The sequence below is a fragment of the Netta rufina genome (genome assembly GCF_964035555.1).
Source record: "Netta rufina genome assembly, chromosome: 37".
In the NCBI taxonomy this organism is placed as follows: domain Eukaryota; kingdom Metazoa; phylum Chordata; class Aves; order Anseriformes; family Anatidae; genus Netta; species Netta rufina.
Genome location: NC_140161.1, coordinates 412,386 through 437,685, shown reverse-complemented (window position 1 = coordinate 437,685; position 25,300 = coordinate 412,386). Strand labels below are relative to the sequence as shown.

The 25,300-nt window shown below is 61.4% G+C and overlaps 3 protein-coding genes across 4 annotated transcripts in view; all 3 read right to left on the bottom strand.

Annotated features, from left to right (window-relative positions):
- The window catches only part of MMP14 (matrix metallopeptidase 14), a 17,174-nt gene extending 8,566 nt beyond the window's left edge, over positions 1-8,608 (bottom strand). The window contains 13 exon segments of the mRNA XM_084304245.1: positions 417-482; positions 484-570; positions 2,122-2,240; position 3,938; positions 3,940-3,991; positions 4,086-4,138; positions 4,140-4,212; positions 4,300-4,350; positions 5,016-5,085; positions 5,205-5,244; positions 5,999-6,073; positions 8,047-8,145; positions 8,529-8,608. Of these exon segments, the coding sequence (XP_084160371.1) occupies positions 417-482; positions 484-570; positions 2,122-2,240; position 3,938; positions 3,940-3,991; positions 4,086-4,138; positions 4,140-4,212; positions 4,300-4,350; positions 5,016-5,085; positions 5,205-5,244; positions 5,999-6,073; positions 8,047-8,082 (723 nt within the window). The 5' untranslated portion in view covers positions 8,083-8,145; positions 8,529-8,608.
- A 923-nt stretch (positions 8,609-9,531) lies between these two features.
- Positions 9,532-21,870, bottom strand: PRMT5 (protein arginine methyltransferase 5). Its single transcript, XM_084304233.1, is given in 18 exon segments — positions 9,532-9,702; positions 10,523-10,587; positions 11,148-11,264; positions 11,990-12,083; positions 13,146-13,255; positions 14,508-14,683; positions 15,757-15,879; positions 16,038-16,096; positions 16,194-16,271; positions 17,007-17,072; positions 17,074-17,169; positions 17,845-18,008; positions 18,583-18,632; positions 19,129-19,241; positions 19,922-20,056; positions 20,797-20,882; positions 21,533-21,651; positions 21,740-21,870. Coding segments are annotated over 18 exon segments (1,914 nt in total). The 5' UTR covers positions 21,850-21,870; the 3' UTR covers positions 9,532-9,549.
- A 638-nt stretch (positions 21,871-22,508) lies between these two features.
- HAUS4 (HAUS augmin like complex subunit 4) lies at positions 22,509-25,257 on the bottom strand. 2 transcript variants are annotated; one of them, XM_084304215.1, is made up of 8 exons: positions 25,225-25,257; positions 24,485-24,516; positions 24,135-24,394; positions 23,956-24,042; positions 23,633-23,869; positions 23,435-23,560; positions 23,279-23,347; positions 22,509-22,917 (listed from the first exon to the last, which is right to left on the bottom strand). In XM_084304215.1, the coding sequence occupies exons 2-8, from the start codon at positions 24,510-24,512 to the stop codon at positions 22,741-22,743; spliced, it is 984 nt and encodes a 327-aa protein (XP_084160341.1). In that variant the 5' UTR covers positions 24,513-24,516; positions 25,225-25,257; the 3' UTR covers positions 22,509-22,740. The 2 variants fall into 2 exon arrangements, with proteins under 2 accessions (XP_084160341.1, XP_084160342.1); XM_084304216.1 differs by lacking the exon at positions 25,225-25,257 and having other exon boundaries at positions 24,485-24,619.
- Between the last annotated feature and the right edge of the window lie 43 nt (positions 25,258-25,300).

The window sequence follows — 25,300 nt, the reverse complement described above, 5'->3', positions numbered from 1 at the left end:
CCAACCTCCTCCAATCCCCTCCTAGACCCCGCCCCTTTTCTCTAAGCCCCTCCCCTTTTAGGCTACGCCCCTTTTAGACCCCCTCCCACTCAAAGGAAGTCCAAGATCACAGGAGGGAGGCCATGGAGGCCATGCTTCAAAGACCGTTGGCCAACGTTGACCCCTTCCAACCTCACCCAACCTCCTCCAATCCCCTCCTAGACCCTGCCCACTTTAGGCCACGCCCCCTTTAGACCACGCCCTTCTTTTTTAAGCCCCTCCCACCCCCTGGAAGTCCAAAATGACGCCGGGAACCTCAACGAGGGCGCACCTCGAAGACCGTTGGCCAACGTTGACCCCTTCCAACCTCCTCCAATCGCCTCCCAGGCCCCCGCCCCCCCGGAGGGCCCCGCCCCCCGGAGGCCCCGCCCCCCTACCTGGGAGGCCTGGACGATGATGGGGACGCCCAGCAGGCGCTGCCCGGTGAGCCCGATGGCCAGCGGCAACCGATTGGATGTCGCAGAACTCGACGTAGGCGATGCCCTTGGAGCGCCGCGAGTTGCGGTCCGAGATGATGCGCACGTCCCGCACCTGGGGGCGGGGCCAGGACCCCGGGGGGGCGTGGTCATGCCCCGAGGGGCGTGGCCGAGCCCAGAGGGGCGTGGCCACCTCCCGAGGGGCGGGGCGGGGCGGGGGGGTAGGGGCGGCGGGGGGGGGCGTGGGAGGGGAAATCCTATAAAGGGGGCGGCGGCCCTATAAGGGGAGGGGGGGGCCCTAAAAGGGGAGGGGGAGCCCTATAAGGGGGAGGGGGGCCCTAAAAGGGGCTGGGGGCGCCTGGGGGGGTCTTATGGGGGGCCTGGGGGGCCTAAAAGGGTCCTGGGGGGCTTACAGGGGGCCCTATAAGGGGTTTGGGGGGCCCTATAAGGGGTTTAAGGGGCCCTATAAGGGGTTTGGGGGCCCTATAAGGGGTTTGGGGGGGCTTGTGGGGGTCCTGAGGGACTTACGGGGGTCCTAAAAGGGTCTTGGGGGGGCTAAAAGGGTCCTGGGGGTCTTATAGGGGCCCCTATAAGGGTTTTAATGGCCCCATAAGGGTTTTAGTGACCCTATAGGAGTTTTAATGGCCCCATAAAGGTGTTTATGGCCCCATAAGCATCCCAGTGACCCCATAAGCGTCCCGGTGACCCCATGAGGCTCCTGGTGACCCCATAAAGGTATTTATGACCCCATAAGGGTATTTATGGCCCCACAAGGGTCTTTCTGGCCCCATAAGGGCACTCCTGGCCCCATAAGGCTGCTCCTGACCCCATAAGGGTGTTTGTGACCCTATAAGTGTCCCGGTGACCCCATGAGGCTCCTGGTGACCCCATAAGGGTCTTTCTGACCCCATAAGTGTATTTATGACCCCATAAGGGTATTTATGGCCCCATAAGGGTGCCCCTGACCCTATAAGCGTCCCGGTGACCCCATGAGTGTCCCAGTGACCCCATAAGGGTATTTATGGCCCCATAAGGGCGTTCCTGACCCCATAAGTGTCCCAGTGACCCCATAAGGGTATTTATGGCCCCATAAGGGTGCCCCTGACCCTATAAGCGTCCCGGTGACCCCATGAGTGTCCCAGTGACCCCATAAGGGTATTTATGGCCCCATAAGGGCGTTCCTGACCCCATAAGTGTCCCAGTGACCCCATAAGGGTTTTTTATGGCCCCATAAGGGTGTTCCTGACCCTATAAGTGTGCTGGTGACCCCATAAGGATCCCAGTGACCCCATAAGGGCGTTCCTGACCCCATAAGGGTGCTCCTGACCCTATAAGTGTCCCGGTGACCCCATGAGGCTCCTGGTGACCCCATAAGGGTCTTTCTGACCCCATAAGGGTCTTTCTGGCCCCATAAGGGAGTTTCTGACCCCATAAGGGAGTTCCTGACCCCATAAGGGTGCCCCTGACCCTATAAGCGTCCCGGTGACCCCATGAGTGTCCTGGTGACCCATGAGTGTCCCGGTGACCCCATGAGTGTCCTGGTGACCCCATGAGTGTCCCGGTGACCCCATGAGTGTCCTGGTGACCCCATGAGGGTGTTTGTGACCCCATGAGGGTCTTTCTGACCCCATAAGGGTGCTCCTGACCCCACCGTGCCCCGCGGCACCTTTCCGACGGCGGAGAAGAAATCCTCGAGGTCTCGGGGCCGGATGCGGGCCGCCAGCTGCATGCAGAACACCGTGCGCGCGTCGCGCTCCTCGGGGCTCAGGCTGCCCAGCGGCTCCCCTGCGGGGTCGCGGCACCCCCGTGAGGCCCCACGGCCCCCCCACAGACCCCACAGACCCCACAGAGCACCCCCAGATCCCACACAGACCCCCCAGATCCCACACAGCCCCCCCAGGACCCCAAAAAGCCCCCCTATCCCTCCCTATCCCCCAATCCCCTATAAAAACCCCAAATCCCCTATAAGGCCCCACGGCCCCATAACACCCTCCTAACACCCCATAACCCCCCCAGACCCCCCAGGGCCCCCCCAGATCCCTCAGAGCCCCCCAGGACCCCACAGAGCCCCCCAGAGCCTCCCTATCCCCCCCATATCCTCACATCCCCTATAAAACCCCAAATACCCTATAAGGCCCCATGGCCCCCCCATAACACCCCCAGACCCCACAGAGACCCCCAGGGCCCCCCCAAATCCCACAGAGCCCCCCAAGGTCCCACAGAGCCCCCCAGGACCCCTCTATCCCCCCATCCCCTATAATAAACCCCCCAATATCCTATAAGACCCCAAATACCCCATAACCACCCCACATCCCCCGTAAACCCCCATATGCGCTACAAAAGCCCCAAATCCCCTAGAAAAAACCCAAATACTCTATAATAAACCACAAAAAGACACTAAAGAACCCTAAAGAACCCCAAAAATCCCCTACAAAACCCCCCAAAACCCCGTGAAACCCCCCAAATCCCCCATGAAACCAAAAAAAATACATTATGAATCCCCCAAATCCCCTATGAAACCTCCAAGTCCCCTATAAGACCCTCCAAAATCCCCTATAAGACCCCAAATACCCCATAACCACCCCATATCCCCCATAAATCCCCAAATCCCCTATAAAAAACCCAAATGCTCTATAAAACCCCCCAAAATCCCCTATGAAACCCCCAAAATCCTCTGTAAGACCTCAAATAATCCCCTATAAGACCCCAAATACCCCATAACCACCCTATATCCTCTATAAACCCCCCCCAAATCCCCTATAAAACCTCAAAAATCCCCTAAAAGACCTCAAAAATCCCGTAACAACCCCATATCCCCCACAAACCCCCATATCCACTATAAAAACCCCAAATTCCCTATAAAAACCCCAAGAATCCCCTATGAAACCCACAAAATCCCCTATAGAATGCCCAAAATCTCCTATAAAACCCCCAAAATCCCCTCTAAGACACCAAATACCCCATAACCACGCCATATCCCCTATAGAAACCCCAAATCCCCTATAAAAACCCCAAATTACCTATAAAAACCCCAAGAATCCCCTATGAAACCCCCAAAATCCCCTATTTAATGCCCAAAATCTCCTATAAAACCCCCCCAAATCCCCTCTAAGACACCAAATACCCCATAACCACCCCATATCCCCTATAAAAACCCTGAATCCCCTATAAAAATCCCAAATCCCCTATGAAACCGCAGAAATCCCCCATGAAACCCCCCAAATCCCCTATAAAACCCTCAAAAATCCCCCCAAACGCCCCAAATCCCACCCAAAATCCCTCAAATTTCCCCCAAAATCCCCCAAATCCTCCTCTGTACCCCCTTATATTCCGCCAACCCCCCACAATGACCCCAAAATCCCCCAAATCCCCCCCAAAATCCCCCAAATCCCCCTGAAAACCCCCCAAAATCCCCCAAACCCCCTAAGGACCCCAAAATCCCCCAATTCCCCCCAAAATCCCTCCCAGTCCCGGGGGCTCACCGCACGGGGCTCTTCTCCCGGTAGAGCGGGCTCTTGCTGTGCCCGAAGCGGCGGCTGAAACGGGGCCGAAAACGACCGAATCAGTCAAAAAAGGGCCGAGATATTTAGAAACGGCTATTTTGGGGTGAAAAAAGGGGAAATCGGGTACCGGGATCGCTCGTCGCGCCGGCGCTCACGGCTGCGGGATCGGCGGCGCTCGCGGGCTGCGGGACCGGTGGCGGCTGCGGCGGTCGCGGCTGCGGGATCGGCGGCGCCGGTCCCGGTCCCGGCTGCGACTGATTTGGGGGTTTTTTAGCCCCAAAACGGCAACGGAGGGCGCGGGGAAGCCGAAAGAGCCGGGTTTGGCCCCAAAAAGCCCTCACCTGTGTCTGTGGTCGCGGCTCCGGCTCCGGCTGCGGCTCCGCTTCTTCCGGCTGCTGGTTATGGGGGGAAAAAACGCTAAAAGGCAGGCCCCAAAATCCGCCTTTTTCGCCCCAAATCCTCCCTGTCTCTCTCTGGAAGCTCCCGGGCTCATTATCGGCCCCAAAACCCGCACTTTTCACCCCAAAATCCGCCCCAAAACTCCCAACACCAATCCATAACCCCTTACTGAACTCAAAATCCACATTTTTCCCCCACAAATTGCCCCAAAATCCCTTAAACCCACCCCAAAACCCCCAATACCTTCCCATAACCACTTACTGACCCCAAAATCACCCTCTTTTCCCCCAAATTACCCTCAAAATCCCTAAAATTCCTCTCAACCCCCTCAGTATTTACCCATAACCCTTTAGTGACCCCGAAATCCTCATTTTTGCCCCCCAAATTACCCCAAAATCCCTTAAATCCACCCCGAAACCTCCAATGCCTTCCCATAAACCCTTATTGGCCCCCAAATCCCCATTTTTTCTCCCAAAAATCATCCCCAAACCCCTTAACCCCCCCCCAAAACCTTCAATGCATTCCCATTACCCCTCATCGCCCCCAAAATCCCCATTTTTCCCCCCAAAAATCCCCAAATTCCTCCCCAAACCCCTTCGATTCCCTCCTAAAGCCCTCAGCAGCCCCAAAATCGCCGTTTTTCGCCCCAAAGGCTCACCTGCTGCTGCTGCTGCTGCCGCTCTCCTTCTTCGTCTCTTTGCTCTGCTCCTCCGCCGGCGGCTGCGGGGCCAAAATCCCCCAGATTTACCCCAAAATCCCCCAAATTTCCCCCAAATCCCCCCAAATTCCCCCCTCCCGGACCCAAAATTGCCTTTTTTCACCCCAAAAGCAGCCTCACCTGCGGGGGGGGGGGGCTCCGTCGGCGGCTTGGAGGGGCCGGGCTGGGCCTGGAACAAGGAGGGGGGCGTCAGGGGCAGACCCCAAAAGCCCAGAAACGGCCCCAAAACCCCTTTAGGGATCCCCAAGCCCCTTTAAAAGTCCCCAAAATGCCCTGAAATGGCCCCAAAACCCCTTTAAATGGCCTCAAAACCCCTTTAAGGTACCCCAAAACCATTCAAATACCCCCAAAACCCCTTAAAGTGCTCCTAAAACCCCTTTAGGTGACCCCAAAGCCCTGTCAGGAACCCCAAAACTCCTCTAAATGACCCCAAGACCTCTTCAAGTGACCCTAAAACCCCTAAACTGACCCCAAAATCCCTTTAGGGATCCCCAAATTGCTTAAAGTGACACCAAAACCCTCTAAACTGACCCTTGAACCCCTAAAATAACCCCAGAAGCCCTTTAAGGATCCCGAAATCCCATTAAATGCCCCTAAAACCTCTTTAGGGATCCCTAAACCCCTTCAAGTGACCCTAAAACCCCTGAAGTGACCCCAAAATCCCCTTAAACGCCCCCAAAACCCCTTTAAGTGATCCTCAAACCCCTTAAACGCCCCCCAAAACCCCCTTAAATCCCCCCCAAAACCCTTTAAAACCGCCCCCAAAAAACCCTTCATTTACCCCCAAAATCCCCTTCAGGGTGCCCCCAAGCCCCGCCCCCTCCCACCTTAAGCCCCGCCCCTCCCACCTCAAGCCCCGCCCACCATTCTCAGGCCCCGCCCACCCCGCAGAAGCCCCGCCCCCTCCCCCAGGCCCCGCCCACCTCCTCCTTCTTGTAGGGCGCCTCCAGCATGGCCTCGATGACGATGTCGAAGTCGTCCGACGTCATGGCGTCCGTCTGGCCCAAAAACGCCCCAAATGGACCCAAAATGAACCCAAACAGCCCCAAAAACAGCCCAAAAAACAAAAACGGACCCGGAATGACCCGAAAATCCCACAAAATTGACCCAAAACAGACCCAAAATAGCCCCAAAACGGACATAAAATGGCCCCAAAATGGCTCCATAATAACCCTAAAAAGCTCAAAATGGACCCAAAATGAACCCAAACAGCCCCAAAAACAGCCCAAAAAACAATAACGGACCCGGAATGACCCAAAAATCCCACAAAATTGACCCAAAATGGATCCAAAACGGACACAAACCGGAACCAAAACCCAGAATGAACCCAAAATGGCTCTATAATAACCCCTAAAAAGCTCAAAATGGACCCAAAATGAACCCAAACAGCCTCGAAAACAGCCCCAAAAACAAAAATGAACCCGGAATGACCCAAAAATCCCACAAAATTGACCCAAAACAGATCCAAAATATCCCCAAAATGGACCCAAAACTGACATAAAATGATCCCAAAACGTACCCAAAATAGACCCAAAATGGACATAAAACGGCCCCATAATGACCCCAAACCCCCAAAATCGATTCAAAAAGAATCAAAACTGGCCCAAAAATGCCCCCCCAAAAATAAGAATGGACCCGGAATGACCCCAAAAACCCACAAAATGGCCCCAAAACAGACCCAAAATGGCCCCAAAAGGGACCCAAAGCGAACATAAAATGACCCCAAAACAGACTGAAAATCACAAAACAGACCCAAAAAGACCCAAACCGGCCCAAAACAACCAAAGAAAAACAAACAAAAACGGACCAGTAATGAAAGCCCACAAAATTGACCCAAAACGGACCCAAAATGAACCCCAAATGGGCTCATAATAACCCCCAAAAAGCCCAAAATGGACCCAAAAAGAACCCAAACAACCCCAAAATCCTGAAATGACCCCAAAATGGCCCCAAAATGACCCCAAAAAGAATCTAAACAGCCCCAAAACTGCCCCAAAAGACAAAACCAGCCCCGTAATGACTCCAAAATCCCACAGAATTGACCCAAAATGGCCCCAAAACGAACCCTGAATGGTCCCAAAATGGCCATAAAATGACCCCAAAACAGACCCAAAACCCTCAAATGACCCCAAATAACCCCATAATGACCCCAAAAGCCCCAAAATAGACCTAAAACAGACCTGAAATGGACCCCAAACGGACATAAAATGACCCCCAAAACAGACTGAAAATCACAAAATGGACCCAAAAAGAGACAAAACAGGCCCCAAACCACCCCCAAACACAAAAATGGACCCGTAACGACCCCAAAAATATCAAAATGGACCCAAAAGAGCTCCAAAACGGACATAAAGTGGCCCCAAAACAGGCCCACAATGCCAAAATGCACCCAAACGGACCCAAAACAGCCCCAAAACTGATCTGAAACCCAAACATGGCCCCATAACGATGCCAAAAACCCCAAAACAGGCCCCAAAAGAGAACCAAAAGGGGGACATAAAATCACCCCAAAACAGGCCCCAAACCCCAAAAGGGCCCCGAAATGACCCCAAAAACCCTAAAATGGCCCCAAAACGACCCCATAACAGCCACAAAACCCCAAAACGGCCCCGAAATGACCCCAAAACCCCCCAAAATGGCCCCAAAACGACCCCATAACAGCCACAAAACCCCAAAACGGCCCCGAAATGACCCCAAAAAGACCAAAACAGACCCAAAACAGACCCACAACAGGCCCAAAATCCCCCAAAACGCCCCCAAAACAACCCCAGCCCCCCCTCACCCCCCATAACCCCCGACCCCACGACCCCCCCGTGACCCCAAGTGACCCCGTGACCCCCCGGTGACCCCCTGACCCCACCCCATCACCCCCCATACCCCCCCCACCCCCCGCCCCCACCCCCCTGACGTCACTCCCCGACGTCACCGGTGACGTCACCCGCCCCGCCCCCTCCCGTGACGTCACACTCACCGCGTCGGGCGGCGGGTTCGAGCCCCCCGCCTCCATCCCCCCGCCCGCTGCCTGGGGGGGGGCTCTCCCCCCAACCACGGCTCCCTCCTCCTCCTCCTCCTGCACGGGAAGTGACGTCACACAGACACCCCCCCCTCCCGTGACGTCACGCCGCCCGGTAGTGACGTCACGCCCCCTCAACCCCCTCCCCCCCCCCTTAGGGCCGTGCCCCCTCCTCCCCCCTCCCCCTCTCCTCCAGGGCCCGGCCGCGAGGCCCCGCCCCCTTTAATCCCCGCCCCCTCCAAGCCCCGCCCACCCGAAGCCACACCCCCTCCCTTTAACCCCTCCCCCGCGCATGCGCACCGCGCTCTCCCCCCCCCCCCCCCGCCTCCGGGCCCCCTCTTCCCCCCGCAACCCCTCGCCTCGCCCCCCCCCCGAGCCGTGACGTCACGCCGGGTGACGTCACGCCCCTTGACGTCACGGCCGCCCCCCCCTCCCCTCACCGGGCCCCTCCCGGCTGGCGGCGGCGGCGGCGGCGGCCGGGACGCGGCGCTAAGATGGCGGCGGCCTCCAGAACCTTCCCCCCGCCCCCTCCGCGCCGCGCAGGCGCGGCCCCGGCCCCGCCCACGCCACGCGCCCATTGGATCGCGGAGCCGCCCCGCCGCTCTGCGATTGGCTGCGGGTCCGCGAAGGGGCGGGGCGAAGGAGCGGCGCCGCCGATTGGCCCGGGGGTGAAAGGGGAGGGAGGGCCGGCGCGGTTGCCATGGAGACGCGGCCCCGCCCCTACCGGGGCGCGGTTGCTATGGGGACGGAGCCCCACCCCCCTCCCCGTGACGTCGCAGAGGCCCCGCCCCGCGCGCTGTTGCCTTGGAGACCGCGCCCCCGCCCCTACGGGCGCGCTGTTGCCATGGAGACGCGGCCTGGTCGGCCCGGGTGAAGCCTGAGCAACATGGCGGCGGCTCGGGGGGGGGGGCAAAATGGCCTTCCCCCCCCCAATACGTCCTGGTGACTCCCCCAGTGTTGAAAACAGGCCCCAAAACCCCACAAATCCCTTAAAAAAGGAAATAAAATGCATAAAATGCCCCCCACAAGGCGGACGCCCCCCTCCCAAGATGGCTGCCGCCCCCTCCCGCTTCACCCCAACCAAAACCCATCCAATTGTCCCTTATAATCCCCCCCCGTGTCAAAAACAGTCCCAAAATAGCCCCAAATCCCACTTAAAACCCCCCCAAAATCCCCCAAAAGGCCAGCCGCCCCCCTCCCAAGATGGCCGCTCCCCTCCCCCAAGATGGCCGCCCCCTCCCAAAATGGCTGCCTACCCCCAACCCAAAACCCCTCCAAATACCCCCATAAACCTCCCAGTGTCGAAAACAGTCCCCAAATCCCCGTAAATCCCACTTAACCCCCCCCTAAAAAGACGCCTGATCCCCTCCCAAGATGGCCGCCCCGCTGCCCCAAGATGGCCGCCGCCCCAAGATGGCCGCCGGGAGGCGTGTTTGTGCGTTGGAGGGCGCTTTATTGAGCTCAGAGGCCGATGGTGTAGGAGCGGCCGGTGGGGTTGTGCAGGGCGGAGCAGGCGGGCGCGGTGACGGCCCACTCGTACCAAACCTTCTTGGGGGTGGCGCAGCGCCAGAAGGCCACCGCCACCTCCTCGCCCGCCTGCACCGCCAGGGGTTGCTGCGGGGAGAGAGGGGAGGGGGTTACGGGGGGGTCCCGGGGTGGCCGGTAGCGTGGGGGGGCTCTGGGGGTCAGCGCAAGATGGCCGCCATCATGGGGAGCACAATGGGGTTGAGCCAAGATGGCCGCCGTCACTTTGGGGGTCAACACAAGATGGCCGCCATCATGGGGAGCCCCGTGGGGTTGAGCCAAGATGGCCGCCAAGACGCTAGGGATCAACACAAGATGGCTGACTGCTTGGGGAGCCCCATGGGATTGAGCCAAGATGGCCGCCAAGATGTTTGGGGTCAACCCAAGATGGCCGCCATCACCCTGGGGGTCAACACAAGATGGCCGCCATCATGGGGAGCCCCGTGGGGTTGAGCCAAGATGGCCGCCGTCACTTTGGGGGTCAACACAAGATGGCCGCCATCATGGGGAGCACAATGGGGTTGAGCCAAGATGGCTGCCAAGATGTTGGGGGTCAACACAAGATGGCTGCCTGCTTGGGGAGCACAATGGGGTCAACCAAGATGGCTGCCAAGATGTTTGGGGTCAACCCAAGATGGCCGCCATCACCCTGGGGGTCAACACAAGATGGCCGACCTCTTGGGGAGCCCAGTGGGGGCCAACAAGATGGCTGCCCGCCCAAGATGGCTGCCCACCCAAGATGGCTGCCCACCCAAGATGGCTGCCCACCCAAGATGGCCGCCATGAGGGGGCGGAGCTCAAGGGGGTCAAGCAAGATGGCCGCCTGGGGACTGGGGGGATACTGGGAGGGGACTGGTGTGTACTGGTGTGTACTGGGAGCACTGGGAGCACTGGGAGCCCTGCCCCTCACCTTGATGGGGAAGAAGATGGGGAACCAGGAGAACATCCCCGGGGAGTGCGTCTCGGGGCGGATACCTGCAGGGACACGCCCCGTTAGGCCACGCCCCCTGGGGACACACCCCTTCAAGCCCCGCCCCCTTGAACCCCACCCATTTAAGCCCCTCCCGTCGAGCCCAACCCAACCCCAAACCAACCCCATTGACCATTGATGACCCTCAAGCCCCACCCCCTTTACACCCCACCCCTTGAGGCCCCGCCCCTAAGACCCCACCCTCCTAAGCTCCTCCCCCTGTAGCCCCACCCCTTTATGCCCCTCCCCCTTTAAGCCCCGCCCCCTTGACCCCAATCCTCCACCATTGACCCCATTGACCAACACCTTCAAGCTCCTCCCCCTTTAGCCCCCACCCCTTGAGGCCCCGCCCCCTGAGACCACACCCCCTTAAGCTCCTCCCCCTTGAACCACACCCCCTTTAAGCCCCACCCCCTTGACCCCAACCCAACAACCCCATTGACCATTGCTGACCCTCCATCTCCACCCCCTCTAGCCCCCGCCCCTTTAGCCCCCGCCCCCCGAGACCCCGCCCCCTTTAGCCCCTCCCCCTTTAGCCCCGCCCCCTCAGGCCCCGCCCCCTCACTGAGGGTGATGTCCCCGTAGAGCGTGGTCTCGAAGTAGCCGGCGAAGCCGTGCAGCACGGTGTTCACCTCCACGCGGAACGCCAGCCGCACGTACCGGCTGTTGTCCTGGGCGGGGTCTGTGCCGGGAGGGGGCGTGGTCAGCCCTAGGCCACGCCCCTTCCCCCTAAGCCCCGCCCCTTTTGGTAGAAAAGGGGGAGGAGCCAAGGTCGGGCGGGACCGTGCAGTTGGAGCGCGTTGCGTTGCCTTGTTGACTCTCCCCAAGGCCCCGCCCACTTGTGGGCGTGGTCTAAGGGAGGCGTGGTCAACCATAGACCACGCCCCCTTCCTCTAGACCACGCCCCTTTTGGTAGAAAAGGGGGAGGAGCCAAGGTAGGGCAGCGGTAGGGCATCACGCCGCCTTGTTGCGCATCTCCCCCCAAGGCCCCGCCCAGTTGTGGGCGTGGTCTGAGACCCCTCCCCATTGTGGGCGTGGTCTATGAGCCCCTCCCACTTTGCGGGCGTGTACCCCGAGGTCCCGCCCCTCTTTATATAAAAGGGGGAGGAGCCAATGAAGGGCATCGCACCATAATGTCGCGTCTCCCCCCGAGGCCCCGCCCAGTTGTGGGCGTGGCCTAGGAGGCTACACCCAATTGTGGGCGTGGTCTACGAGCTCCCGCCTACTTGGTGGGCGTGTCCCCAGAGGCCCCGCCCCTTTGATAAGAAAGGGAGAGGAGCCGAGGTGGTGGGAGCGCGTCGCACCACCTCGCTGCTCGTCTCTCCCCGAGGCCCCGCCCAGTTGTGGGCGTGGTCCGGGAGGTCCCGCCCCTCTGTGGGCGTGTCCCCCCGCGGCCCCGCCCCCTACCTGTCTTGGGGTGCCGGAAGGAGAAGCAGGGCTGGGGCGGGGCCAGCTGGTGGAAGTTGTGCAGCCGCACCACGTACGGCATCTCGAACTGCGCCTGGGGGCGGGGCCCGGCATGACGTCACTGTGACGTCACCACGGACACGCCCCCACCCCGCCTCCGACACAAAACCCCAAACACCCCCACAAGGCCCCAAAAGACCCCAAAACGCCCAAAAGACCCCAAGACCCCCAAAAGACCCCAAAACCCCCCATGGCCAACGCAAGACCCCAAAACCCCCAAATTCCCCCCAAAAGACCCCAAATCCCCTCCCAAGACCCCTCAAAGACCCCAGAAAGACCCCAAAGACCCCCAGGATTACCCCAAGACACCAGATGAGACCCCAAAGACCCCAAATCCCCCCAAAAGACCCCAAAGAAGCCCCATGGCCAACCAAGACTCCCCATGGCCAACCCAAGACCCCAAATGAGCCCCCAAAATCCCCCCAAAGACCCCAAATCCCCCCAAAAGACCCCGTAAAGGCCCCAAAAACCCCCAGGACCCCCCCAAGACCCCAAATGACCCCCAAAGACCCCAAAGTCCCCAAATCTCCCCTAAAGACCCTAAATTACCCCCAAATCCCCCCCCAAAAGACCCCAAATGACCCCAATTGGCCCCCCATAAGACCCCAAAGACCCCCAGGACCACCCCAAGACCCCAAAGTCCCCCCAAAACCCCCAAAAGACCCCAAATCCCCCCCAAAGACCCCAAAGGACCCCTCATGGCCAACCCAAGACCCCAAATCCCTCCCAAGACCCCAAATGACCCCAAATCCCCCCCAAATGACCCCCAGGACCACCCCAAGACACCCCAAATCCCCCAAACGACCCCAAATCCCTCCCAAAGACCCCAAAGACCCCCAGGACCACCCCAAGACCCTACAAAGCCCCCCCAAAGACCCCAAAGACCCCAAATCCCCCCCCCAAAGACCCCCCAAATGAGCTCCCCAAGACCCCAAATGACCCCCAAATCCCCCCAATGACCCCAAATCCCCCCCAAAGACCCCCCAAATGAGCTCCCCAAGACCCCAAATGACCCCCAAATCCCTCCCAAGACCCCAAATCCCCCCAAATGACCCCAAATGACCCCAAATCCCCCCAAATCCCCCAATCCCCTCACCTCGGGGTCGCGGTCGCGCTCTCGGCAGGCGCGCACCTCGTTGTAGAGCTTGGAGGAGGACAGCGGGGCCAGGAAGGAGGTGTAGGAGCAGGGGATGCTCACGCCCCCCTCTGAGCCCCAAAAACACGCCGTTACGCCCCAAAACGCACACCCACACCCCACAAACAGGCACTGAACGAAACGGCCCCGAAACGCGGCACTATAGGCACAAAATGCTAAATCATGGTATATTGACCCCAAAACACAGCCCCACAACTCCAAAATCAACCCCACAACCCCAAAATCCAAAACCCAGCCTAAAACCCCAAAAACCCAACTTTACGCCCCAAAAACCACACCCAAACCCCACAAACAGCCTCTGAACGAAACGGCCCCAAAACGCCCAAATCCTGTCACTATAGACCCAAAATCCCAAATCCCGGCATACTGACCCCAAAACACAGCCCCACAACCCCAAAACCCATCCCACAAACCCAAAACCAACCCCAAAACCCCAAAAACCCAACTTTACACCCCAAAAATCGGCACTGAACGCAACGGCCTTGAAGCACCCAAATCCCGTCGCTATAGACTCAAAATCCCAAATCCCGGCATATTAACCCCAAACCCATCCCTATTGACCCCAAACCTGCCCCCATTGACCCCAAACCCATCCCTATTGACCCCAAACCCATTCCCATTGACCCCAAACCCGCCCCTATTGACCCCAAAACCCCCAAACCCATCCGTATTGACCCCAAACCTGCCCCTATTGACCCCAAACCCGCCCCTATTGACCCCAAACCCATTCCCATTGACCCCAAAACCCCCAAACCCGTCCCTATTAACCCCAAACCTGCTCCTATTGACCCCAAACCCGTCCCTATTGACCCCAAACCTGCCGCTATTGACCCCAAACCCGCCCCTATTGACCCCATTGACCCCAAACCCGTCCCTATTGACCCCAAACCCGCCCCTATTGACCCCAAACCCGCCCCTATTGACCCCAAACCCGTTTCTATTGACCCCAAACCCGTCCCTATTGACCCCAAACCCGTCCCTATTGACCTAAAACCCATCCTTATTGACGCCATTGACCCCAAACCCGTCCCTACTGACCCCAAACCTGCCCCTACTGACCCCAAACCCGCCCCTACTGACCCCAAACCCGTCCCTACTGACCCCCCAGACCCCAATCCCTGTCCCCCACCTTTGAGGCAGGGCTGGGCGCCGTCCAGGCACTCTGGGGACAGCTCCTTGTGGATCCCAACACCCCAAACCTGCCCCTATTGACCCCAAACCCGCCCCTATTGACCCCAAACCCATTCCTATTGACCCCAGTGACCCCAAACCCGCTGATATTTCCCCCAAACAGCCCCCCACCTTTGAGGCAGGGCTGGGCGCCGTCCAGGCACTCTGGGGACAGCTCGTTGTCCCCGAAGGAGCCGAGCAGCTCGGACACCAGCAGGTCGGCGGCCTCGGGCGCCCGCCACTCGCGCATGTCCCGCGGCACCACCGTCACCTGCGCGCCCCACTCCTCGTACTGCCAGCTCTCCAGCCTGCCAACAGGGGGGCGGGGTCGGGGGCGGGGCCGGGGGAGGGGCCACGGCGAGGGGGCGGGGCCGGGGGAGGGGCTACGGGGGAAGGGGAGGGGGCTTTAGGGGAAGGGAGTGGGGTTATAGGGTCAGGGAAGGGGTTATAGGGGAGGGGCTATGGAGGAGAGGGAGGGGCCACGGGTAGTGGGCGGGGCTATGGGGTGGTGGGCGGGGCCATGGGAGGGGCTACATGGGAGGGGGAGGGGCTACGGGGTGAGGGGAGGGGGCTATGGGGGAAGGGAGTGGGGTTATGGGGTCAGGGAAGGGGCTACGGAAGAGGGGGCGGGGCTACAGGGAAAGGGGTGGGGCTATGGGGTGGTGGGCGGGGTCAGGGGCGGGGCTATGGGGGAAGGGGAGGGGGCTATGGGGGAAGGGAGTGGGGTTGTAAGGGGCAGGAATGGGCTATGGAAAAGGGGAGGAGCCACGACAGAAGGGGGTGGGGTCAGAGGCGGGGCTACAGGGAGGGGCGGGGTCAGGGGAGGGGCTATAGGGCAGGGGCCATGGGGATGTGGGTGGGGTCAGGGGAGGGGCTATGGGGCGGTGAGAGGGGAGTTATAGGGGAGGGGCCACAGGGTTGTGGGTGGGGTCAAGGAGTGGTGGGCGGGGTCAGGGGCGGGGCCACGGGGTGGTGGGCGGGGCTATGGGGCAGTGAGCAGGGTCAGGGGAGGGGCTAGGGGGGAAGGGAGTGGGGTTATGGAGTCAGGGAATATGAGGGCGGGGCCACAGGGTTGTGGGCAGGGCTATGGGGAAAGGGGCGGGGTCACGGGGAAAGGGGCGGGGCTACAGGCTGGCTTATGGGGCGGTGTGGGGTCTCTATGGGGCAGTTATGGGGCGGTTATGGGGTCACTGTAAGATTATTATGGGATGTTAATGGGGTATTTATGGGGTCTCTATGGGGCAGTTATAGCATGTTAATGGAATGCTAATGGGATGTTTATGGGGCGGTTCTGGGGCGGTTACGGGGTGGTTATGGGGTCCCTGCGGGTCAGTTATGGGGTCCCTATGGGGCGGTTATGGGGTCCCTGTGGGTCGCTCACGTGACGACGGCGTTGGGGTTCTTCTCCACGGCGTAGACGCGCACTCTCCGAGCCGCCTGGCGCGCTGCCCGCAGGGTGGCGTTCACCAGGGGACCCCGCCCCGCGCCCAGCACCAGCACCACCCTGTGAGACGGGGGGGCAGACACACTGAGACCCATAGATACCCCATAACCACCCCATACAGCCCCAGATACCCCATAGCTGCCCCACAGCACCCCACAGCACCCCATAGCGCCCCATAGCCACCCCACAGCCGCCCCACAGCCCCATGGGGCACTCACTGCACGTTGGTGTCCTTCTCCTCCTCGGGCACGCGGTCCAGCAGGCACTTATAGATGGCCTAGGAAAGGGGGCGTGGCCAATTAGGGGGCGTGGTCACGCGTGGCCACGCCCCCTGAGTGCGAAGCCCCGCCCCCCAGGCTCCAAGCCCCGCCCACCTGCTGGTACTGGGAGTATTTGATTGGGTCCTTCTCGAACACCTCGTAGGTCTGCGACTCCAGGTTGTCCATCAGGGGCTGCCGGGGGGCGGGGCCAGCAAGGGACACGCCCATTTAGCACAAAGCCACGCCCCCTCGTCGGCCTCACCCACATTTGGCCACGCCTACTAACTGAACCACGCCTCCCTCCCCCATTCCCCATTGATTCCCTGCCTACAGCCCGTCAGGCCCTGCCCACTGAGGCCACGCCCACTCTAAGCCACACCCCTATATCAGCCACGCCCCCTTAACCAAACCACGCCCCCTTTGACCCTTTCTCCTCCCTCCCATCTACTCCTACCCCCTCCCTTCCCTCCCCCTTCCCCTTTTAGGGTTAGCCCCACCTCCTTTGTGTTAGCCACGCCCCCTTTGACTTCACCACGCCTTTTGCATTTAGCCACGCCCCCTTCCATCAAACCACGCCTCCTTTTCCCAAACCACGCCCCCTTTCCCCCCCTTTCCTCTCCCTCCCATCCCCACCCACCCCCTCCCTCCCCCTAACCCTTCCCCTTTTTGCATTAGCCACTCCCCCTTTTACTAGCCACGCCCCCTTTCGACCAGACCACGCCCCTTTCGACCAAACCACGCCCATTTCCCCAAACCACGCCCCCCTTCCCCTCCCTACCCCTCCCCCTTCCATCTTCCCCCCACCTCCACCCCTCCCCATGACCCCCACCCCTTCCCTTAACCCCACCCCATCCCTTAACCCCACCCCCTCCCCTTTAGCCCCTCCCCCTCCCCGTGGCCCCGCCCCCTCCCCGTGGCCCCGCCCACCTGCAGGGGGGACTGGAGGTAGTCCTCGTAGCCGCGTGCGAAGAGCTCGTAGGCGGAGGGGGGGGGGGCGGCTCTGCCCCAGGTGCTCCAGGTACTGCAGGTACGCGCCCAGCGGCTTCCCCCCGTGGTGGGGGGCGCCCCACAGCACCACCTGCACCTCCAGCTGGGGGGCGGGGGGGGTCAGACCCACGGCAGGACCCACAGAGCCCATAATGGGACCCACAGACCCACAGCCTGCCCCATAGAGCTGAGATGGGGACCCATAGATCTCTTACTGTGCCCCACAGAGCCATGGGCTGCCCCATAGATCTGGGGCCGGGACCCACAGGTTCTCTCCCAGCCCCACAACTGCCCCACAACCCCCCTCCCAGCCCCAGAACCACCCCATTGTACCCCAAAACCTCCCCCATGACCCCATATAACCCCAAATAACCCCAAATAGCACCCCTATAACCCACCTCGTAACCCCCCCAAAGCCCCAAAATCACCGTTTTTGGCCCCAAACCTTGAGCAGGCGGCTGAGCAGGCGCTGGTGTGGGCGGGACAGGACGGGGAAGCCCCCCCAGGACCCCAAATAACCCCCCATAACCCCCCTATAACCCCTTATAACCCCCTATAACCCACCCCATACTGCCACCCAAAGCCCCAAAATCGCCGTTTTTCACCCCAAACCTTGAGCAGGCGGCCGAGCAGGCGCTGGTGGGGGCGGGAGAGGACGGGGAAGCCCCCCCAGGACCCCAAATAACCCCCCATAACCCCTTATAACCCCCTATAACCCCCTATAACCCACCCCATACTGCTCCCTAAAGCCCCAAAATCCCCGCTTTTGGCCCCAAACCTTGAGCAGGCGGCCGAGCAGGCGCTGGTGTGGGCGGGACAGGACGGGGAAGCCCCTCTTGTTGGTGAGGAAGAGGCTGGTGGGCAGCAGGGCCGCCCGCAGGGGCTCCCCCAGCCAGCGCTCCAGCGCTGCCCCCGACGGCAGGTCCGGGCCCACCTCCAGCGCTGGGGGGCGGGGACGGTCAGGACACGCCCCCTCGGGGAGGCCACGCCCCCTCCGAGAGGCCACGCCCCTTTTACAAAGCCACGCCCCCCTGGTTTAGCCCCACCCCCCCGGACACACACCTGTGGTTCCCCTCTGTGACCTGTGCCAAGGCTTAGGCCACGCCCCCTCATTGAGGCCACGCCCCCTGGGATGAGACACGCCCCCTTCGCGAAGCCACGCCCCCTGCGGTTAGGCCACACCCCCTTTATAAAGCCACGCCCCTCGGTTTTGTCCCCACCCCTTTTGACACCCCCCTATGGTTCCCTAGGTAATCCAAGGGTTAGGCCACGCCCCCTTCATGAAACCACGCCCCCTCGTTTATGCCACACCCCCTTCGTGAGGCCACACCCCTTAGGGTTAGGCCACGCCCACTAGGCTAAACCACGCCCCCCCATGACATCCCCCTATGGTTCCTTCCTATGTGATCCATACAAAGGGTTAGGCCACGCCCCCTTCTCAAGACCACGCCCCCCTCGTGAAGCCCCGCCCCCACCCGGTGAGGCCCCGCCCCCTCCAGGCCCCGCCCCCACTCACCGACGCCCACCCGCTTGTTGTAGTCGCAGAGGGTGCGGAAGTTGTGCCACCTGCCGGACCCAAAATCCCCGCTTTTAGCCCCAAAACGGGGCCCCGCCCAACCCCAAAACCTCCTCTTCTCGCCCCAACGAGCTCCCTCGGGCCCCAAAATCCCATGGTTCTATCCCAAAATCCTCCTTCTTACCCCTGAGTTCACGGATTTGACCCAAAATGCCACTTTTTGACCCAAAAATCCCCCTCTCGACCCCCAAATCCCCCCTTTTAACCCCAAAATCTCACTTTTTTCCCCCCAAAATCCCCATTTTCCCCCAAAAACCCCCATTTTGCCCCAAAATTCCCATTTTTCACCCCAAAACCCTCCCAGTCCCTCCCAGTCCACCCCAGTCCCCTCCCAGTACATCCCAGTGGCTCCCAGTTCCCCCATTTCCCCCCCCAGTCCCTCCCATTGCCCCCCAGCCCCCTCCCAGTCCCCTCCCAGTATATCCCAGTCCCTCCCAGTCCCCTCCCAGTACATCCCAGTCCCTCCCAGTATATCCCAGTGCCCACCAGTGCCAGGTGCGCTCCTCGGCTGCCCCCTCCCCCCCCGCCCCAGGGGGGTCGTTCTCAATGACGTCATCGCGCGAGTCCTCGGGGGCCACCAGCGGCACCCGCACCCAGAACTGCCCCAGAACGGACCAGTAAGGACCAGTACGGACCAGTAAGAGCCCCCCCCGCCTCCCTCGGCCCTCCCAGTACAGCCCAGTGCCTCCCAAGAGCCCCTCAGCCCCCTCCCAGTAGCTCCCAGGCCCCTCCCGGTGCCCCCCAGTTCCCTCCCAGTGCCTCCATTTCCCCTCCCAGTATATCCCAGTCTCTTCCAGTATAACCCAGTCTCTACCAATACCTCCCAGTACACCCCAATTCCCCCAAAACTCCCTATAGCCCCCCAATAACCCCCTGATAACCCCTCCCAGTATATCCCAGTCCCCTCCCAGTGCTCCCCAGTCCCCCCCCAGTGCCTCCCAGTATCTCCCAGTCCCTCCCAGTACACACCAATTCCCTCCCAATTTCCCCCAGCCCCCCAATAACCCCTTATAACCCCCCTATAACCCCCCCCTACCCACCCTATACCCCCTCCCAGTGCCCCCTGGTCCCCTCCCAGTGCCTCCCAGTATATCCCAGTGCCTCCCAGTACACCCCAATCCCTCCAAAACCCCCCAATAACCCCTTATATGCCCCCATAACCCCGGATTACCCCCCCATATCCCCCCATACCCCCCCCAAACCCCCTCCCAGTGCCCCCAGCCCCCCTCCCAGCCCCTCTCAGTCCCTCCCAGTATATCCCAGTGCCCCCAGTGCTCACGGCGGCGCTGTGGTGGCCGCTGTGCAGGTGCGCGCTGAGCAGCCGGGCCAGGTTGGGGCTGTGGGCGCCGCGCAGGGGCAGCAGGAAGGCCGGCAGCCCCAGGTAGGCCCCGAAATCCAGCTCCTGCAGCATGGCCTGGGGGGCGGGGCTTAGCCGGGCGGGGCCCCGGGGGCGGGGCCTAACTGGGCGGGGGCCCCGGGGGGCGGGGACTGAGGGGGTGGGGCGAGGGGAGGGGTCTGAGGGGGAGGGCAGGGGGGTGGGATAAGGGGCCAGGGTGTGTAACAGGGGGTGGGCGGGGCCTAAAGGGGGCGTGGTCAAAGTGGGAGGGGGTTGTGGTGATGCATTGGGGGTGGAGCTTAAGTGGGTGGAGTCTGGTGGGCGTGGCTTAAGTGGCCGTGGCTGTGGCTTAATGGGAGGGCAGGGTGGTGGGATGGGGACTTGGGTGTTTTACAGGGGGTGGGCGGGGCTTAAAGGAGGCGTGGTCAGAGTGGGAGGGGCCTCGAGGTGTTGGTTTGGGGGCAGGACTTGAGTGGGTGGAGTCTGGTGGGCGTGGCCTGAGGGGCGGGGCTTCAGGGGGCAGGGGTTTGGTGGGAGGGGCTGAGCTGGGGCAACGGGGTTCAGAAAGGGGGCGTGGCTTATGGAAGTGGGCGGGGCTTAGGTGTGTAGGGACATCCTTGGGGGCGTGGCTTTAGCGAGGGGTGGGGTTTCAGCCACAGGGGCGGGGCTTTGAGGGCTGGGAGGCTCAATGTCATGTGATGGGGGGTCAGGTTGGTGGGGGCGTGGCTTGGTACAGAGTGGGCGTGGTTCGCAGGGGGTAGGCGTGGCTTGTAGGTGAGGGGGCGTGGCTCGCAGCCGAGGGGGCGTGTCCCGCTCACCGCCTCGGAGTTGCGGCGCACGTGCTCCAGGGGGGAGTCGGGGCGGATCCATGGGGACAGGCGGCCCACGATCAGCGTCGTCCAGTCTGGGGGGGACACGGGGGTCCTAAAGGAGCCCTAAAAGGGTCCTAAAGACCCTATAGACCCCCCAAATCCCCTATATGCCCTTTAGATCCCCTATAGACTCCTTAAATCTCATACAGACCCCATATAGCCTCCCTATTGCCTCTCCAAACCTCCTATAGCTCCCCTATAGACCCCCCAAATCCCCTACAGACCCCATATAGGCCCCCAAAATCCCCTATAACCCCCATACACCCCCAATAGCCCCCCTAAATCCCCTACAAACCCCCCATATCCCCTCCTCAGCCCCCATAGCCACCCTACAGACCCCCCTATATCCCCCCTATACCCCCCCAAATCCCCTATAGCCCCCTTATACCCCATATAAATCCCCCATAACCTCCTTATATCCCCTTTAAATACCCTATAGCCCCTCCTACACCCCTCTAAATCCCCTCACAGCCCCCTCTAGCCCCCCCAAATCCCCTACAGAACCCCATACGTCCCTTATAGCCCCCTACATCCCCTCATAGCCCTCTCTCCAGACCCTATAGCCCCCCCAAATCCCATAGAACCCCCAATACACCCCCATAGGCCCCCTATGGCCCCCCCAAATCCCACAAAGACCCCCTATAGACCCGCTATAACCACCCTATAGCCCACCCCCGCTCACCCCTGCCGTTGAGCAGCAGGTCGGAGCGCGTCTGCGGCCCGGGCCTGTCCCTGGCGGGGCTGAGCCCGAACTCGCGGCGGTGCCGGGGGTGGAAAAGCGGCGCCGCCAGGAAGTCGAACCTAAAAAACCGAGGGGTCAGAGGTCAAAGGGCAGCGGAAATCCCACCCCGAGGGTCACCACCGAGGGGGGTTTCGAGGCTCCGCTCACCCCTGCCGGGCCACGGCCCCCAGCGCCGCCGCCACCTCGGGCACGCAGCCCAGCTCCCGCCCGCTCGACACCCGAGCGGCGCCCGCAGCCCCCGGGCCGCCCGCCGCCATCTTGCCGCCTCTCCGCCTCGCCTCAGGAGCCGCTTCCGGCCGCCAACGCCGCGGCGGCCAATGGGGAGGGAGAAAACGCGCAAAGCCCGCCCCCGCGGCCAATGGGGGAGCGGAGAGGGGTGTCAGTCAAGGGGTTGGGCGGGAAGCTGAGTCCCGCCCTCATTGGGCTGTGAGCCAATCGCCGCGCGACTTCACCTGTCAATCAAATGGCTGAGGTAGGCTGAGGGGAGGTCCCGCCCTCCTAGCGCTACGAGCCAATGGCTGCGCGGAGGAGCCTGTCAGTCAAGGGGTTGGGCGGGAAAAGAGGTCGCGCCTTTATTGGGCTGTGAGCCAATCGCCGCGTGGTCTCGGCTGTCAATCAAAGGGCTGAGGGAGGCTGAGGGGAGGTCCCGCCCTCATTGGGCTGTTGGCCAATGGCTGCGCGCCCCCTGCTGTCAATCAAACGCCTGTGAGTGAGGCTCTAGCCCCACCCCTTAACCAATCACTGAGTCTCCTTGCCTGTCAATCACCCCCTGCGGACCCCTCCCACCCAACCAATCCCCGCCCACCTCCCACTGCCACTCACCAAAGCCACGCCCCTCCCTCCCACCCCCTTATTCCAACCAATGAGAGGCCAGAGACGGGCACAAATGGGGAGGGGTCAATTTATTGAGGGCGGGGCTTGTTGGGGGCGGGGCCACAGCAGTCTCCATGGCAACCAGGGGGTGGAGCCTAAGTGGTGGCCATTTTGTTGCTATGGAGACCCAGTGGTTGCTAGGGCGGCCATCTTGCCCCCCTGGCAGCCATCTTGCCCCTATGGCGGCCATCTTGGCCCCCACCCTTCCCTCTTACGACGGTCCTCCGTCGCCGTCCTTGGTGATGTCATCGCTGACGTCATTGGTGACGTCACCGTCATGGCGGTGGAGCTGGCGCAAGGCCCAGCGGCGGTGGCGGAGGCGCTCGTGGAGCCGCCCGTACTCGGCGGCCGCCTCCTGGAAGCCCGGGCCCAGCGCCTGCAGCGCCCCCAGCGCCTCCCGTGCCCCCGACAGCTCCGCCTCCGCCCGCGATAGCTCCGCCTCCAGGCGCGACCTGCGATATGGGGCGATATCGGGGCGATATCGCGGGATATCGGGGCATATCGCGTGAGTAAGGGGTGATATGGGGCGGTATCGGGGTATATCACGACAGTATGGGGCGATTTTGGGGTGATATCAGGGGATATCGGGATAGTATGGGGCGATAGGGAGCGATAAGGGGCTGATATCAGGGTATACCGTGACAGTATGGGGCGATACGGGTCAATATGGGGGCGATATCGCAGCATATCGGGACAGTATGGGGTGATATCATGGTATATCGTGATAGTATGGGGCAATATGGGGTGAAATGGGGGTGATATCGTGATATATCGCGACAGCGTGGGGCGATACGGGGGCGATAGGGGCCGCACCTGATGACGCGGTGCGCCTCCAGCACCTCGGGTCTGTAGGTGTCCAGCAGCACCGTCAGCTCCTCCAACCTGCGGGGCCCCCACCCACCCCACGTCAAGATGACGTCATACCCGGCGATGACGTCACGGTGACGTCACGGTGACGTCGCCACCCACCGGATCTTGAGCAGCGTGGCCGCCCCCTTGGCCTCCAGGTAGAGCCCCCGGCGCCGCTCCAGCTCCGCCCCCGCCGCCCGCGTCCTCCTGCAGCCGGCCCAGCAGCGCCCCGCAGCGCCCCAGAACCTGCAAGGGCGGGGCCGTGACGTCACCGATGACGTCACCGATGACGTCAGCGATGACGTCATCGCGGCGTACCTGTGGGTAGAGGCGCCGGAGGCTGTCCAGCTGCCCGGCCAGGCGGCGGCGCCGCGCGGTGGCGGCCTCCAGGCGGCGCCGTTGGGCCGCCAGCTCCTCGGCGACGTCATCGGTGACGTCATCACCGTCGGTGACGTCACGGCCCCGCCCCCGGAAGTAGTCGGCCAGCTGCCCCGCCTTCCCCGCCAGGCGCCGCTCCACCAATGGCAGCAGGCGGAGGCGCAAGGGGGCGGGGTCCTGTTGGGAAGGGGGCGTGGTCAGTGACATCAGAGGGTGTGGTCAGTGATGTCATCAAGATATTTAAATAAGGGGGCGGGGCTCACCTGGGGAGGCGGCAGCAGAGCGGCCAATAGGGGCGGGCCGAGGCGCAGCTCGGCCAATGCCAGCGCTAGCTCCAGGGTGGGCGGGGCCTAAAAGGGGGCGTGGCCATCCCATGAGGCTTTGCGGCCTGGATAAACCACCCCATTACACCCTAAGCCCCGCCCCCCCATTTAGGCCACACCTCCTGTGGGCGGGGCTCCCGCAGCAGCTCCAGCACCACCCTCCAGAGCCCCTCGCGGGCCAACCAGGCGGCTCGCTGCCGCCCAAGCTCCGCCTCCGCCCGCCGCAGGCTCCGCCCCCCGGCCGCGCCAAGCCCTGCCCCCTCGGGCCCCGCCCCCTCGGGCCCCGCCCCCTCGGGCCCCGCCCCCAGGGCCGCCAGCAGCCGGCCCAGCCCCGGGTGGGGGAGGAGCTCCTCGGGGGGGGGCAGGGGCAGCGCTGGGCCTGTGGGGAGGGAGGGGCTCATTAGCATCTCATTAGCATATTAAATAATTAACTTTTAGCCCCACCCCCCTGTAGCCCCGCCCCTCTCACCCAGAAGCTCCGCCTCCAGGTCCGTCATGGCGCTAAATGGGGGGCAAGGGGGGGTTACCCACAACACGTTAGTGTATTTTGCCCCAAATCCCCCTTTTTCACCCCAAAATCTCCCAGGTTTCACCCCAAAATTCACATTTTTCACTCCTAATCCCCCTTTTTTAACCCCAAATCCCTCTTTTTTCACCCCAAATCCCCTTTTTTCACCCCAAACTCCTTTTTGGACCCCAAATTTCAAGATTTTCACCCCAAATCCCCATTTCTTGACCCCAAATCCCCATTTTTTGACCCCAAACCCCCATTTCTCACCCCAAACCTCCCTTTTCAACCCCAAACTCCCCAAATTTCATCCCAAACTCCCCAGTTTTCGCCCCCAAACCCCCATTTTTAGCCCAATACCCTCATTTTTTTACCCCAAAATCCCATTTTTCACCCCAAATCCCCCCTTGACCACCCAAAACCGCCCTTTTTTACCCCAAATCCCCCATCTTCAACCCCAAATCTCCCACATTTGAATCCAAACTGTATATTTATGACCCCAAATCCCCCCTTTTTTACCCCAAAATCCCATTTCCCACCCAAAACCCCTCATATTTTCCCCAAAATCCCATTTTTCACCCCAAACTCCCATTTCCCACCCCAAAACCTCCGTTTTTTACCCCAACTCCTCCCCTTCCCCTCCCCATCCCCCCACGCCCCCCCCCAGCCCCAATTCTCCCCTTTTTCACCCCAATCCCGACCCGGCCCCTCCCGCCGCTTCCTTCCGCGCGCTTTCCGCCTGGCCCCGCCCCTCCATACCCACCATCCAATCAGGGC

Coding starts and splice junctions, on each gene's coding strand:
- HAUS4 (XM_084304215.1), bottom strand. CDS start 24,512: ATGACGGACCTGGAGGCGGAGCTTCTGG. Junction 23,870..23,955: donor CTCTGCTGCCGCCTCCCCAG/GTGAGCCCCGCC, acceptor CCTTCCCAACAG/GACCCCGCCCCCTTGCGCCT. Junction 22,918..23,278: donor GAGGCGCACCGCGTCATCAG/GTGCGGCCCCTA, acceptor CCCATATCGCAG/GTCGCGCCTGGAGGCGGAGC.